At 35.0% G+C, this 14,833-nt stretch overlaps 1 protein-coding gene across 1 annotated transcript in view; it reads right to left on the bottom strand.

Moving 5' to 3' along the window:
• The window catches only part of Chsy (Chondroitin sulfate synthase), a 348,900-nt gene extending 339,199 nt beyond the window's left edge, over positions 1-9,701 (bottom strand). The window contains exon 1 of the mRNA XM_069823806.1: positions 8,063-9,701. Within this exon, the coding sequence (XP_069679907.1) occupies positions 8,063-8,754 (692 nt within the window). The 5' untranslated portion in view covers positions 8,755-9,701. The remainder of the gene's footprint in view (positions 1-8,062) is intronic.
• Positions 9,702-14,833: the final 5,132 nt, after the last annotated feature.

The following is a 14,833-nucleotide window of genomic DNA, read 5'->3' on the forward strand; positions in this document are numbered from 1 at the left end:
CTCATTGTTATCAGCTTACATCATTTACCGCTGATAGCGCCACATACAAACATTGTTGTCACTAATTAATTATTGAATGAATAAATATAAAGCTGATTGTTGCTTTCGTGAAGACATGACATTATAGGCTACTTGTAACTGTGGATTGTCGATCAGTATTAAAGCACGACTATTAGCAGATTAAGCTCCGAAATAAATTACTTTTATTTACTATTGCTAGTAAAGTGAGATATTGTTTCATATATTTAAATTTCATACACATTACATTACAATTAATTAAAAAATTGCAAATAAACAAGAACTATTGCCTTAAAATGAAAAAAAGCATTTATTATTGTATCAGTAAGAAACACCTTAAAAAAAAAAGCAAAATAGGCAAAATAAAAACTGGCCCTATCACTTTGATTTATCCCAAATCACATTTATATCTATGGAAATAATGATTTACTTCCACCCAGTAAAAAATACATTTTGCCAAACATCCGGGCTCTAGTTAAAACAATAGTGACTCATTTTACGATGTATTTTTACGATAAGCTTGAAACTGAAAGTAGTATAAGAATAGTAACTCATTACTCAACGTTGTATTATTATGATAAGCGAGAAATTGGAAATAATATAATAGTGACATTATTAAACGCTCTACTTTTACGATAAACATGAAAATGGAATTAGTATAACAAAAATGACTCAATATTTGACGCTCTATTTTTATGATAAGCATGAAATTGAAAATAGTATAACAATAGTGACTCATTTTAACGCTCTATATTTACTAAAAACATGGAATTTGAAATACAATATATTAACAGTGACTCATTATGCAACGTTTCACTTTTACGAAAGGCATGAATTTGGAAATAGTATGACAATAGTGACTCATTATTAAACGCTCTACTTTTACGATAAGCATGAAATTGGAAATAGTATAACAATAGTAACTCATTATTTGACGCTCTATTTTATGATAAGCATGAAATTGGAAATAATTAACTCATTTTTTTTAACTCTCTGTTTTTATGGTAAGCATGAAATTGGAAATAGCTAGTATAATAATAGTGACTCATTATTTAACACTCTATTTTTAACAAAATTGAAAATAGTAGTAACAATAGTAACTCATTTTTAACCCTCTATATTTACAATAAACATGAAATTGGAAATACAATATATCAATAGTGACTCATTAGTCGTTACTTAACGCTTTATTATTACGAAAGGCATGAATTTGGAAATAATATGACAACAGTGACTCATTATTTAATATCCTATTTTTATAATAATTTTATGATGAGCATGAAATTGTATATAGTAACATACTATAGGCATATTTTAAAGCTCTGTTTTCATGATAAGCAAGAAATAGGAATCTGACAAGATGTCCGCGATCAAACCAATGGTACCTTTGATGAGAATCGTAAACTGACTGGAGTGCTCATGTAGCAAAGTTAACATTTATCTGCGCACAAACATACCACTTTTTTATGATATAAATGAATTTAAATAAAATTCGGTATCGTTCAATATATTATACATAATGCAAAAATTAGAATTTATAAAATGAAAACGTACTAATTATCTGATGCTATTAATTTCTCTAGATTACAATCATTACTTTCTCTATGCTACCATGCGGAGAAATTTTAATTACCGTGGAAACATGGACCAAGCATACCTTCTCATTGAACATATCAGAGTAATGGAATATACTGAATAAAGAACTGTCATATTACCCGCAATTACATTTTTATATACTCCTTTCTTTTCCGAAGTCTAAAATGTTTACTGTCAAAATTCTCTACCAACACCATTTCCTGTTACAGCGCAGGGATTGATAACACACAGTAGCAATTCCACAACCTCAAACTCGTCTTGCCAGTTAATTCCCATGCTTTTGAATAAGGACAGCACAGAATCTTAAAAAAAAATGTCTTCGAAAGAAAAAGAAAAGGAGATTAATATATTTATGTAAATATACATTTCATTTTCCATGTCCTAATAGATAGGCCTAGATATATAGAGATGCTTAGCAGACGGAACATTGATAAGCATTTAAGCCCAAGTAGGCTTTGTGTGCACCCATGATGGAATGAGTTACGTGCCAACTGTGCTGTCGGCTACTGCGGCTCCACTTCCCGCCACATTACGCATTCCTCGCCAGCCATCATACCTCTGCCAATGGCCTGATGGTCTTAACTCCACCAGAATAGCCTAAGTAAAATATTAAGCAAATCTGGCTTTCAGATATAGCTCCCTGTGAAGCAGCTCTCTTGAAATTATTCAAGTAAAATATTATTATTATTATTATTATTATTATTATTATTATTATTATTATTATTATTTAATTAATTAATTAATTAAGCTCCCTTTGTTAAAAGGTTGCCAGGGTTTGACAAAGTATGTTATATATAATTTGGAAAACACACCTAAAAGATAAATAGATTCACATTTGAAACGGTCAGGGGATCGAATGTACAAAACGTTAGAAAACTTTACACTAACAAAGTAGCGTACATAAGTATTTATAAACGTTACAACTAAGAAGCGTACATAAATATATTATAAGTCAAAGTGACTATATTTCATTTGCATCGTTTCACAATGAACTGACACCTATGAATTTAAACAATATCTGTCCAAAATGTTAGGAGAAATCGATGTACGCAGTGTGAGTGAGTGAGTGAGTGTGTGAGTGAGTGAGTGAGTGAGTGAGTGAGTGAGTGAGTGAGTGAGTGAGTGAGTGAGTGAGTGAGTGAGTGAAAGATAAAATCAACCCCATTACAGACCAAATCGTCTCAAGGGATGGCGGGAGGTTAAGGTCCCACCTTTACAGACAATCGTCATTATTGTCAGTTCTACGTGCCCGCCGCCTTTACTCCCAAGGAAATGCCCTTGGTACTCATATTTTCTGTTAGAGGCTGAGTAAACCCAGGGCAGCCGAAACATTAGATCAATGAAGGAAATCCACGACTCCATAGGGAACAGAACCTTCGAACTTCCGGCTTTGCAGAGTTTCGCTTTAACCGCGACGCTACCGCACACCCCCTGAAAGAATTCGTAGTAATGGTCATTTAACTAATTAAATTTAACAACATTCATTTCAGTCATTATTTCAAACACTGTGAGGCAAACAAACTAAAAACATATTTCCGCGAGAATTTCGAAATTGACCTATGGAAATCTCTATACTTTTTGTAGGTATAGTCAGAAAGTGATAAATGATGCGCTCTGATCATTTTTATAATTATATGTGTGTGAATCTGAAATGAAATTCTATAGGAAGAACAATGGAAATTACTGAACGAAATTCGTTTAATTTAGTACCGGTACTTCAATTTATATATTTTATATTAGAAATACTGTAGTTTCCGTCAATTTAACTTTCACTTCAAGTCTATTATTTTAGTAGATATCCTTAAATTCTTAGAGCTGTATGCTGTAGGCCTACTTCTTAGTATACTTTCAGAAAAAACATTTTCCGACTAATGGGCCAAACCTCTTCCAAGTTTGGAGGTATAGCAACAATATGCACTTTTATTTCGAGTAGCGTATAATTTCATAAAAACGTTTCTATTTACTACAAATTCAAACCGAATTCGTTAAATGTTAAATGTAATTGATTTCGTGTTTATAAATATATAAGCCTACACTCAATTTCCACAACAATTTAATAGTTGAAGGTAAACTGACTCTAATCTGCTTGTGTTTATGGAAATGTTACTCACTTCCAAGACATACTTTTTTTAAGTTTACCGGCCAGAGACCGTTTACCGAAGTTATCTTTGTTTTCCTGTTTTCTTTCATTTGTTTCATTTTACTTAAACTAATACAAACACAACACCCATGCCCCGCGGCGGGACTCGAACCCACAACCCTTTGGACCAAGCGCTAGAGACAGTCCGTGCCTCTAGCACTTGAGCCACCCCAGGCCGGCGAACTCGTACTAATTTTACGAAATGAGTTTGTAGGTGCGATATATACAGACGCATTTAGAATTCCGGAAACATATTAAACAAAAGCTTACATTACAGAAGACCACTACAATTTTATTGTGTGGAAAGCATCTTGCGAAGACTTAAGGCCCGCTCCCACGTAGCGGAATCGAATCGAATCGAACAGAATTTCTCTTCACTATGTAATTAAATGGAAGTTAGCAGAAAGCGGCGCATCGAATCGAATCGAACAGAGGAGAATTCATGAGCTAGAATATTTATTCCACTGCCGGAATAGAATTTCTTGTTTCGGATATGATCGTAAGTTCTCATGAAGCTTTCCTGAAAAAAACAAATGAACCACATCCATTCTTGACGGCTTAATTTATTTACTATTGAAAGTTATTGCTGAAATAGTACGTATACAAAAATCACAATGTAACATGAACGAACAAGAATTAATAAATCCTGTGTAGAATTATTCTCTTTTGTATGACAAAACACAAAACACAAAAGTACTGTTCGGTTCGATTCCACTAGATGTAAGTGGCAGCAGACTTTTCTTTTCGATTCGATTCGGTTCGATTCCGCTAAGTGGAAGCGGACCTTTAGGCTATCTTTTTTGTTCATTGTTGGATTTTTATTTTTATTTTTATATATGTTTTAACTTCGCTGTGGCCAAACAGTGGCGTAGTCGGTTGGACGACAGCCTTCAATCGAGGTGATCGGGATTCGATCCCCGGTATTGCCAGTTAAATTTGTTGTGGGCAAAGCTGATTTGGCGGAAGGATTTCTCCCAGTACTTCGCTTTTCCTGTCCTTTAATTCTACCATTGTTGTTGTTTTTGTTGTATAGTCAACTATCCGAAGACAGGTCTGAACCCCACAAGTGATACCAAGAAGGCACCACTTATGAGGCAACTAGGCCAGGAGATAATGGAGTAGAGTGGTCAGTTCCTTTTGCCCTCCATTGCATACATCACCGACTAGCTACATATTACACTAATCAGACTTCAGATGCGTACAAACAAATTGTTCTTCCTCTGACACATATCGTCAAGTGAGGTGTATTGCTTGATAATAGATGTGCATATCAGCCAGAACCTCAATCAGAGGACAAATTCTACCATTATTCCATTATAATTAATGGTCCAGGGGTTTGATACCTGATTAACTTCAATAGCAGAAAACAGGATTGAGGAAGAGGAGAAGGAATTACGTTGTAAACGATTCCACTTATTTTACAGAATATTTTTACTGTTTGATGCCATGAAGGCGCATTTTTGACCTTGAAAATAGGCAGTATTCAGTTTGACAAGAGCTGAGTAGATTCTAACGCCGTTCTCGAAGTTCTGTAAAGGTACAATTCCCGTCACCCGGCTTTGATCTTGGGTACTTCCAATACTCCAGATGCTCTACCAACTAAGAAAGCTACCCGGCCGCCATACATACATACATACATACATTCTACACCTGTGGAGTAACGGTTAGCGCGTCTGGCCGCGAAACCAGGTGGCATGGGTTCGATTCCCGGTCGGACCAAGTTACCTGGTTGAGGTTTTTTCCGGAGTTTTCCCTCAACCCATTATGAGCAAATGCTGGGTAACTATCGATGCTAGATCTCGGACTCATTTCACCGGCATTATCACCGTCATCTCATTCAGACGCTAAATAACCTAAGATAAAGCGTTGTAAAGTAGGCTAGGTAACCTACTAAAATAAAAAATACATACGTACGTACGTGTATAGGGTGAACCGTGAGTAATGTCACTAATTTTAGGGGGTTATTTTTTAAAACAAAAAAATAATAATACATTTTTGCTTCATTTTCAAGATAAAAATTGTTTTATATAAAACATTAAAACATTTCATTGCGTGTTTTGGAAAAGCTATTGATTTAATTATCAATATGCACAATTAAATTAATAGAGCAGTGCATTATGATAATAAATAATTGAAAGAATTTTTGTTTTTTCCTTTAAATGTGCAGAAATTTGGTCTGAACAAATATAACTTTTCGTTTTGCAAAGGAATTTTAAAATGTTACATTTATTCGGTTCAAATTTGTGCACGTTTAAAGGACAAAACTAAAATCCTTTCAATAATTTTATTTATTATCATACTACTCTACTCTCTTTAATTAACTGAGCATATTGGGAATTAAATCAATGACTTACCAATGAAATGTTTCATATAGAAATTTTTTTCTCGAAAAGGAAGTAAAAACGAGCAAAATTGTATTAAACTTTTTTGTTTAAAATATATCAAAGAATAACCCCCTGAAATTAATTATAATACTTACGGTTCATCTTGTATATTAGTTTTTAAACTAGATATAGTGCCACAATGATATAATCAGTACTCCATCCTGTTTATGAACATCCACAATAGGACCTGGAAACTAAGACTGTAGACGAGTTTGAGACTTGATTCTGATTGAGTCAGATCATTTTCTTTGCGCAAGTGTAAATTATGTACTATAATTTGGTATTTTAATGGTTGGGCGAGAAATGAACTGTCACTCATTAATTGAGTTTAATTGCACATACTAAGGCGTGAAGATTATTTTTGACATGCTCTATATTCTATCTGTGAAACGATGTACGAATACAATGGAATGTAAATAAATATAATACAATACAAAAGTGATATATTCGTAGGCTTTTATCCTAATTAGCAGGTGATTTAAATTCTGCTGAAATAGATACTGGTATTTAAATGTAAGCTCTACTTTTAATTTCAAATTTATTCGAATATGTACGACAATAACACTTTTTTTCCTTCGTGACTTTTACAACTTTAAGACACGTTATCATTGACGTTAGTATTATGTCAGAAGATGGAGAAACAGGCGGGTTACTGTCTGAAGAATCTCTCGAACATGCGGATGATACAGTAGGCCTACTACTGATTACAGCTTTTCCGAGAAAAGAGAAAGATTATGAACTGCTGCAACAACTTCTTCTTCCTTTTATTCGAAGACCGTTCATGATAATTTCTATTATTGTTACGTACGTCTTAAGAAGTGAAATTCCCGCCTGTGCTGACTACAAGGTCGCTTTTTTCGACGCTTTCTCCAACTGTAAGCCGAATGTTAAGTAATGTATTAACTAATCCTCGGATCGATCAGACCAAATACCACCTCGTTATCAATTTCATCGGCGCTAGGTAACCTTGTAATTGATACAGCGTCATTAAATAATATATTTTTAAATTAAATTAAATGCGTTAAATAGAAACTAAATGCACTTGGAATTAATGACACTAAAACTGATGTATGGAGAGAAGAAAATAATGTAACTTCAACACGCATATACAGTTACTACCATTCATTGCAAAGAACTGGACCCTCTCCCCCTAAATCAGCAATTTATTTATGTAGTCAACATGGGATATACTAACATTATATAAAGGTTACATGTTTAAACACAAATGAAGTCTTGAATTAACAAACATCCCATAATTCATTGAAGTAAATAAATATATAGGTTTGCAATATAAGAGTAATAAAATCAATATTTGTGTTATTCAGAATCAGAATTGAACTTGGGATATTCTTTTTTACAGAATGGTAGTCTATGCAAAACACAACATATGCCAGGTAAATTTCAAATTTGGTAAATCTTGGAATTTTGATGTTTGTCAATTCATGTCTACAATTAAATAGGCGTATTGTAGTAGTAGTAGTAGTAGTAGTAGTAGTAGTAGTAGTAGTAGTAGTAGTAGTAGTAGTAGTAGTCTACAGAGGAAAGAAGATAAATGCACTTATTCCTGCTAGAAAACGAACCTTAGTGCACTGGACTATAACTTGAAATGTCCTAATCACATGGTCAAGGCCACGGATTACGAAAATACAGGATGTGTACACAATCAATATGGTAATAAGTTAAATTTCTCCTTTTTTATTTTGCCGAGAATCGAACATGAGGTCTTTTGGTTTGCAGTCACATTCGCTGCCACTGAGGTAAAGAGGTTGATTACGTCACGTGATGCAGATTGGGAAAAGGAACACACTATTTTTGTCTTTTGTTAGCCTATATCGCGATAGGAAGTGATTGATGTGCACCCCTATTCAACAAGCAGTCTCGAATGAGGGATGTCATACGGGTTAATAAGATGTCGTCCCCTTACCTGTCTGGTCGCACGTAGACGTCGTCGTCGGCCCGCAGGAACCACTCAAACCGGTCGCCGTAGCGTTCCCACATGTACTGGAGCATGAGGAACGACTTCTTTTGCGGGGGGTAAGAATCATCGACACCCTTGAGGCGCACTAGTGGCAAGTCCGGTCTGTTGGAAGGGGGAACTGAAGTGGCCGACGTGAAGAACGCGATCCGTCCTGGGATCTCGCGCCCCCATGTTTCGTACACAGCACGAGCACGTGTAGCCAGATACTTGTGCGCCGTCATCACACCCACAAATAGCAACGTCTTCCTAGAGTTATGCACCGTCTCGCCCGAAACTGTCATTCCAATAATTCGCAGAGGGTCGTCTTCGTCTCTGTCCCGCAGGCCAGCCTTCCTGTCCGCGGGGTTCGCAGGTAGGGGCCAGGACCCGCCGGTCCCCGAGCATGTCCCATTAGCACTACCATCCCAAAGGGCTGTAACGAGTCCTATACCCAGCCGAGAGGTGACCAGGAACCCGGCAGCCAGTCCTATCAGTACCCCGAGGGTGGCATGGAACCCTCGACGTCTCCTTGCCGCCGACAGCATGGTGGTCGGCACCCCCAGCGGGCGCCTGAACGCAGGGAGACGGCGTCGAGAAGGTGTGAACGTCACCAGCTCTGTGGTGGGGTGACATAGGTGCTCTTCGCCGTAGGCCACCATGGCGCAGAGTCCGTGTCGTGGAGTGCGGGTGGTGCAGGAGCGGCGGTCTTGATGACATCTTCGCACACACTACCCTGACGGTGCGCTTGGAGAGCTCCTGGGTCCACGGCATTAGCTAATTCCCGCCTCCAGCCAGCAGCCATTTGTTAACAGGAACCCTCCCGCCCCCTCGAGACTTGAAGTGACTGTAACACTCCCACAATACGGGGTAAGAAAAACCCTGCACAAACACACTTCCTAGCTCTCAAGGCTAACGCATGTCACTGCTCATCCTTACCTACTCCGCGTCCTGCATAGAAATTATTAATCTTCTCGTAACAGTCACTAGTCGATACGTTGTAACATCACGTAACATAATATCGATAACATTACAAACTTAATTGCTGTTAACATATAATAGTAATGTAACTAAGAATGACATTATTTGTGCAGTTGAAAAGCGAATGATGCCATTGTTGTTTTTCTCAATATCGGGTAAGAAAAACACTACACAAAAAACACGGTTTGTTCATGTCACCGCACTTTTTCTTTTATCTAGTCCGTGTATTGCATTGAAATGCTATTATTATTTTTCTCGCGTTCTAACATCACATAACATAATGCCGTCAACGCTCCAAACTTCACTAAGTAGTATTAATTAATGTCAACATCTCAAAGCAATATAACCAACATTCCTGTTTAAGAGCCAATGATCCCATAATTGCAGATTCTCGGTCTTGCTTGTACTGCGCGCCGGCAATACTTGGAGCGGAGGCATGCGCATTTTAATGGAGGGGCGCGGCAAGCTTCTACTGCAACAAACATCAACTTTTTTCTTGGAGAATGGTTTTCACGTCACTTCCTTTAATGCACAAGACGATTTTTGTACAAATAACAGCTATTAAAATTACAGCACTTTTCAAATGAACCACGCTAAAGCAATAACGTTCCGTCTCGCTTCGAAGCGAGGCACGGAATAACAGCTCCTATTTCGTGCCATCTCCGCTAGATGACACAACCATCCAATCGTATCCAAGGTTTCAAGAGAATCTTCAAGCAGAAGAAAACTTCGTCTGTTCAGCGATTGCATCTCTCGCATGAATTAATTTCTACGACAGTATTTGACTATGAAACTTAAGTAGAATTTAAAGATGATGAAGAAACGGTTGCTATAGTTGGTTTTTTTAGAATAACTTCGTAAGATTTAAATAAAATTTAAAAAAAACCTGAAGCATTTGAATTGAGTTTCGAGTCCCCAGAATAATTTATACAAAAATACTAAAAAAGAAACTGATTTTCACTATTATGGATAAAAACTACAATGGTGTCGCGATTGCTATTATAGCCTTCGCAAAGTAGGCATGCCTAGATATTCCACATTATAACACAGAATGGCCCACATACACACATTTTAAGCAAACTTGTCTTAAATAGATCAATAAAAACTACCGGTATATGCTAAATTTTTTTTAAACTACGTAACAACAACCGTCTTCCAAAGAAAAAAATACATTAACAACATTTCAACCCCTTCATGGGAGATGGAAGGGAGTAACAGAGTTTCAAACAGAATATTGTATAATTTTTTATATTGTAACTTAAAAATTGTTTACGTACTTCCCCATAAAAATTGACAGGCGATTCATAGGATCCCTGTAATTACGTGGACGTTTTTGATTTCGGTTGGATGATATTTGAAATTTAAATTTTTAAGGACTTCGTTGTTATCTATATTGATTGTGAATATGCTAGTGAAATAATGTAATACAATTATTTGTGTGCTGTATTGTTGATTATTTATTTTCCCTTTATTTTTTTTCTTCTATTAGCTCTTTCAGAGCTCTATAGTGTTCTTTTGACCCTGTTGACCCCCTATAGGGCTTTAATTTAATTTGTATTATTTTCATCGCCGAATTTGTCGTCTAACACTCAAAGTTCTGATCCATTTAGAGTTTTGAGGTACCCATTAATGTATATTCAGTTTATTAACGTGTACAATGTTCGAAAAATTTGACTCATCACAAAATAATGTTTTCCTAAAAAGAAATAATCATTTCTGTAGTAACATTACGTAGCCATTTACAACGCGGAACAATTCTGTTTCTGCAAGTTGTGATGCAAGCGAATACGATCAGTCATAATTATATCTGCGCTGCATTGAAGTGAGACTGATCCCGATGTCTCTTGCCAATTCACGCTGAATTTATACCGGCAAGAACATTAATAACATTCTCTTTGTTCACTTTTGACTTCATCTCCAATCGATCACACTTCAATACTTGTGCTGGATTAGAGACCGTCACAATATGAAGAAAATATTGCCAAAATATATTTATTTTAGAAGAATATAAAATAAATATTTCAGTGCTAAATTATCTTCTTTTCTAAATCATTTTGAGCATGTTTACGTCAATTATTATACAAAATAAACTTTTAGAGGTTAATATCTATTCACGAATCTAAATACTGATCTTGCTCACAGATTACAGCGTGTTCACAATAACTGCGTTCGATTCGTTTGTAACATTAGAAAATTCGATCATGTAACACCATTACTAGAATTGCTGTCTTGGAATCCTCTTAAAAAAAAAAGATTCTTCAACTCCCTCTTATTACTATTTAAAATCATCCACACCTCCACACCCTCTTACCTAGCATCTCGTTTTGTTTACCTTTCACTACCTCGAACCCGGAACATGTACCTTCTCTCTATTCCTCTGCACAGAACATCCTTCTACTCATCATCTTTCAGCATATCGATTCCGCGCCTCTGGAATTCTCTCCCTGACCATGTCAGAGACTGTCGGAAGACATTAAAATTAAAATTTAAATTAAAGAATCACATTCTAGTTCATGGAATTGTTTGTTTGAACACATGTCAGGTTGCCCAACTTCGGCTTAACCCATGACGGATAATAAATATTGTAACTATGCTGTTGTAAAATTGACAATTAGTATGTATTTATTATTATTGTTATTGTTATTATTATTATTGTTATTATTATCATCATCATCATCATTATCATCATCATCATCATCAGTTATTACTATCGTCATTGCTATCTCTGTTTTTCTTTCTTTTTTTTTTTTTTTCTATTAGCTCTTTCAGAGCTCTATAGTGTTCTTTTGACCCAGTTGACCCTCTATAGGGCTTTAATTTAGCCTAATTTCCATTATTTTCATCAGTGTTTGTATTTCTCTTTTGTATTTATGTGTACTATCTGGTAGGATGGAAGAGAAGGCCTTATGGCCTTAATCCTGTCAGATTAAATAAATAAATAAATAAATAAATAATATTTTTGCTATACTCATTATTTCTACCAATGCATTGTCTGGACTCAACACTGATTGTGATTACGGTAACTTTACGCCTTTTGTCAGTTAATATTGTTTTGTACGATGAAAAAACCATGAAGCTGCAAAAAGAGGAGAAATCAAGTAGAGAGAAAAATTGATTGTTGAAACCTGTCACAAATAAATTAGTTATTTTATGTTCAATGTTTTTTTTTTTTTTGCTATATTCAAAATTTTAGTAGCCTAATGGATAACAAAATAAGACCTAGACTAAGTAACTATTTATTTCAATTAAATGTAATTTAAACAAAAAAAAAACACGTCAATTTAAAACCAGTATTAATTGTATTTCGGGGTTCACCTCTTCACTCCCACCCCTCTTTTGAAATTTCAATTGGCATTCCTATATTATGATACATTTCAAAGAATATAATATATAATTGTTTATACATCTTATTCATTTGTTTCCACACAGGGTATTTTGTTTTCTATCATCGCCTGGTAACCTGGATTGTTGTTATTGTTGATTAGAGAATAAATCTACAAAGACTATTGTTGATTACAAGTTATTTCAGGTAGTAACACAAACAAATATTAAGGAGTATTATGATTGTGTATTACAAACCTATTCTGTAAAAACTTAAAACGAAATAGAGGAGTCCATCGTTGTGGAGTAACGGTTAACATGTCTGACCGTGAAACGAGCTGACCAGGGTTCAAAACCTGTTTGGAACAAGGTACCTGAAATTTTTCCTTAACCCATTAAGAGAAATTCTGGGTAACTTTCGGCGCTGAATCCTGTATTCATTTCGCTGTCATTATTAACTTCATTTCACTTAGACGCTAGATAACCATCGCAAAAGATAAAGCTTCGTAAAATAAACCAATTAAAAAAAAAAGATAGAGGATAATAAAAACTGAAATTTGGATTTACGTTGTTTATGTATGGTTTTGATACTATGGCAATGCTATGTAGAGTTCCGAAATGTGCCGTATTACTATCTAGCACATTTTGAACATTTAATTTAGTAAATTTAACTACCGGTAATTAAATATAGAAAATTACCAAAAAATAAACTGTGTTTTCGTCCTACAACCGATAATAACCATAGTGGAAACACAGTAGAGGTGTGGGAGAAGCTGTGCGCGTTTTCGTTCAGTCTGCGCATGACGTCACCTTCACTGCAGGCCGCACTCGAATGACACCGTCAATATTAACAGATTGTTGATGGTTAGATCAGACTCCATAGATTTAAACGAATATACAAAAATTATGGTTTTTGTATTCAGTAAATATTTACAGTATATAGTAGGGCCTACCTTGAAATAATAACATTATAAAATAGTGAACAATAAATTAAATTCAAGAGTCAAGAAATAATGTAATGTGGTAGTGCAACGTTAATAATTGACTTCTGTAATATACACGTACTTTTATAATAATTATAATACATTATGCTATAAATATGCACAAACTTAGTTCCATATAACACAGATTATATTATGCATGAATTATTCATACATATACAAAGAATGGAAGCAGACCGCATACCAAAACTGATGATGAACTATAACCCAGTAGGTAGAAGAAATGTTGATAGACCGAAAACAAGATGGGCTCAAAAGCGTTAAAAAAAATTAGACCGGAACGAGCCTTATAAGGCTTAATCCATGATGATGATGATGATGATGATGATGATGATGATGAATTATTCAAGTACAATAGGGACTACCTTGAAATAATAACGGATAAAATTGTGATCTATTACATATTAAACCAAGTTTAAAAAACAATGTAATATGGCAGTGAGGCATTGATAATTGCCTTCTGTAATATACACGTGCTTTTATAATAATTACAATACAATGTGCAATAAATATATACATACTTAGACCCATACAGTTGTTTATAACATACATTTTATACATGAATTCAAATACTTTTGAACCTTCATTAACATATATGTATATGCATTTCTTCGAATAATTTGCCATTATATAGTAAACAAATATTTTTATATATTTAGGGTATTGGAGACATAATATAGTCTACTACGTTATTTACCTTACTATTTCACACACCACATAATATAATTTCACTATTCTAAATCTCACTCTATTAAGTAAATACTTATTCTTATGCAATCTTTTTTTTTAATTTTCTTTATAATATTTCTCTTTGAAATTCCAGACATTTTTATTGTTTTATTAATTTCTCTAATTCTAATAAATGTTCTTGTTCTAACCAATGTCGTAATTATTTCTCGCTTAAGAAGAGAACTGATTTCTGCTTCGTTTTTCATGACAATTAACCAAATTTACAGTATTTTCCATTATAAATTTGTCATGAGAAACAGAATCTCCGTGCACATCTGAGAATATACTGTCACCAAGCATGGCAACCAATTGTAGATCCTTAGAAGGGAGAATTAAGTTTCCACGCGACACTGTAGTAATCCAGTCTTTTTGATTAGCCGAAGTTGACAATTTTGTGGGAATTCCAAGATTCGGGTATTGCTCCATATGTTTTGATGCAGCATATCCTGCAATATATTTTAATCCTTCCTTCTTGCAGACATTTCATGTATTTTTTCTGGGAGGCCTATATTTTCTTCAGGATCTCCATCGTTGTTTAAATTTAACCGGTTTCAGAATGCCTTTAAGAAATTCTGCCGTTGCATACAGTTCTTTCTGCAGATTATCATTGACTTCAGATTGGCTTGTACTAGGACCCACTATTAATACCTCTTCTTCGGAGGTGTTTTTGTTCTCACAAAACTGAGATAATGGATTTAAACCTAGTATG

The sequence above is a fragment of the Periplaneta americana genome, chromosome 4 (genome assembly GCF_040183065.1).
Source record: "Periplaneta americana isolate PAMFEO1 chromosome 4, P.americana_PAMFEO1_priV1, whole genome shotgun sequence".
Taxonomy (NCBI): domain Eukaryota; kingdom Metazoa; phylum Arthropoda; class Insecta; order Blattodea; family Blattidae; genus Periplaneta; species Periplaneta americana.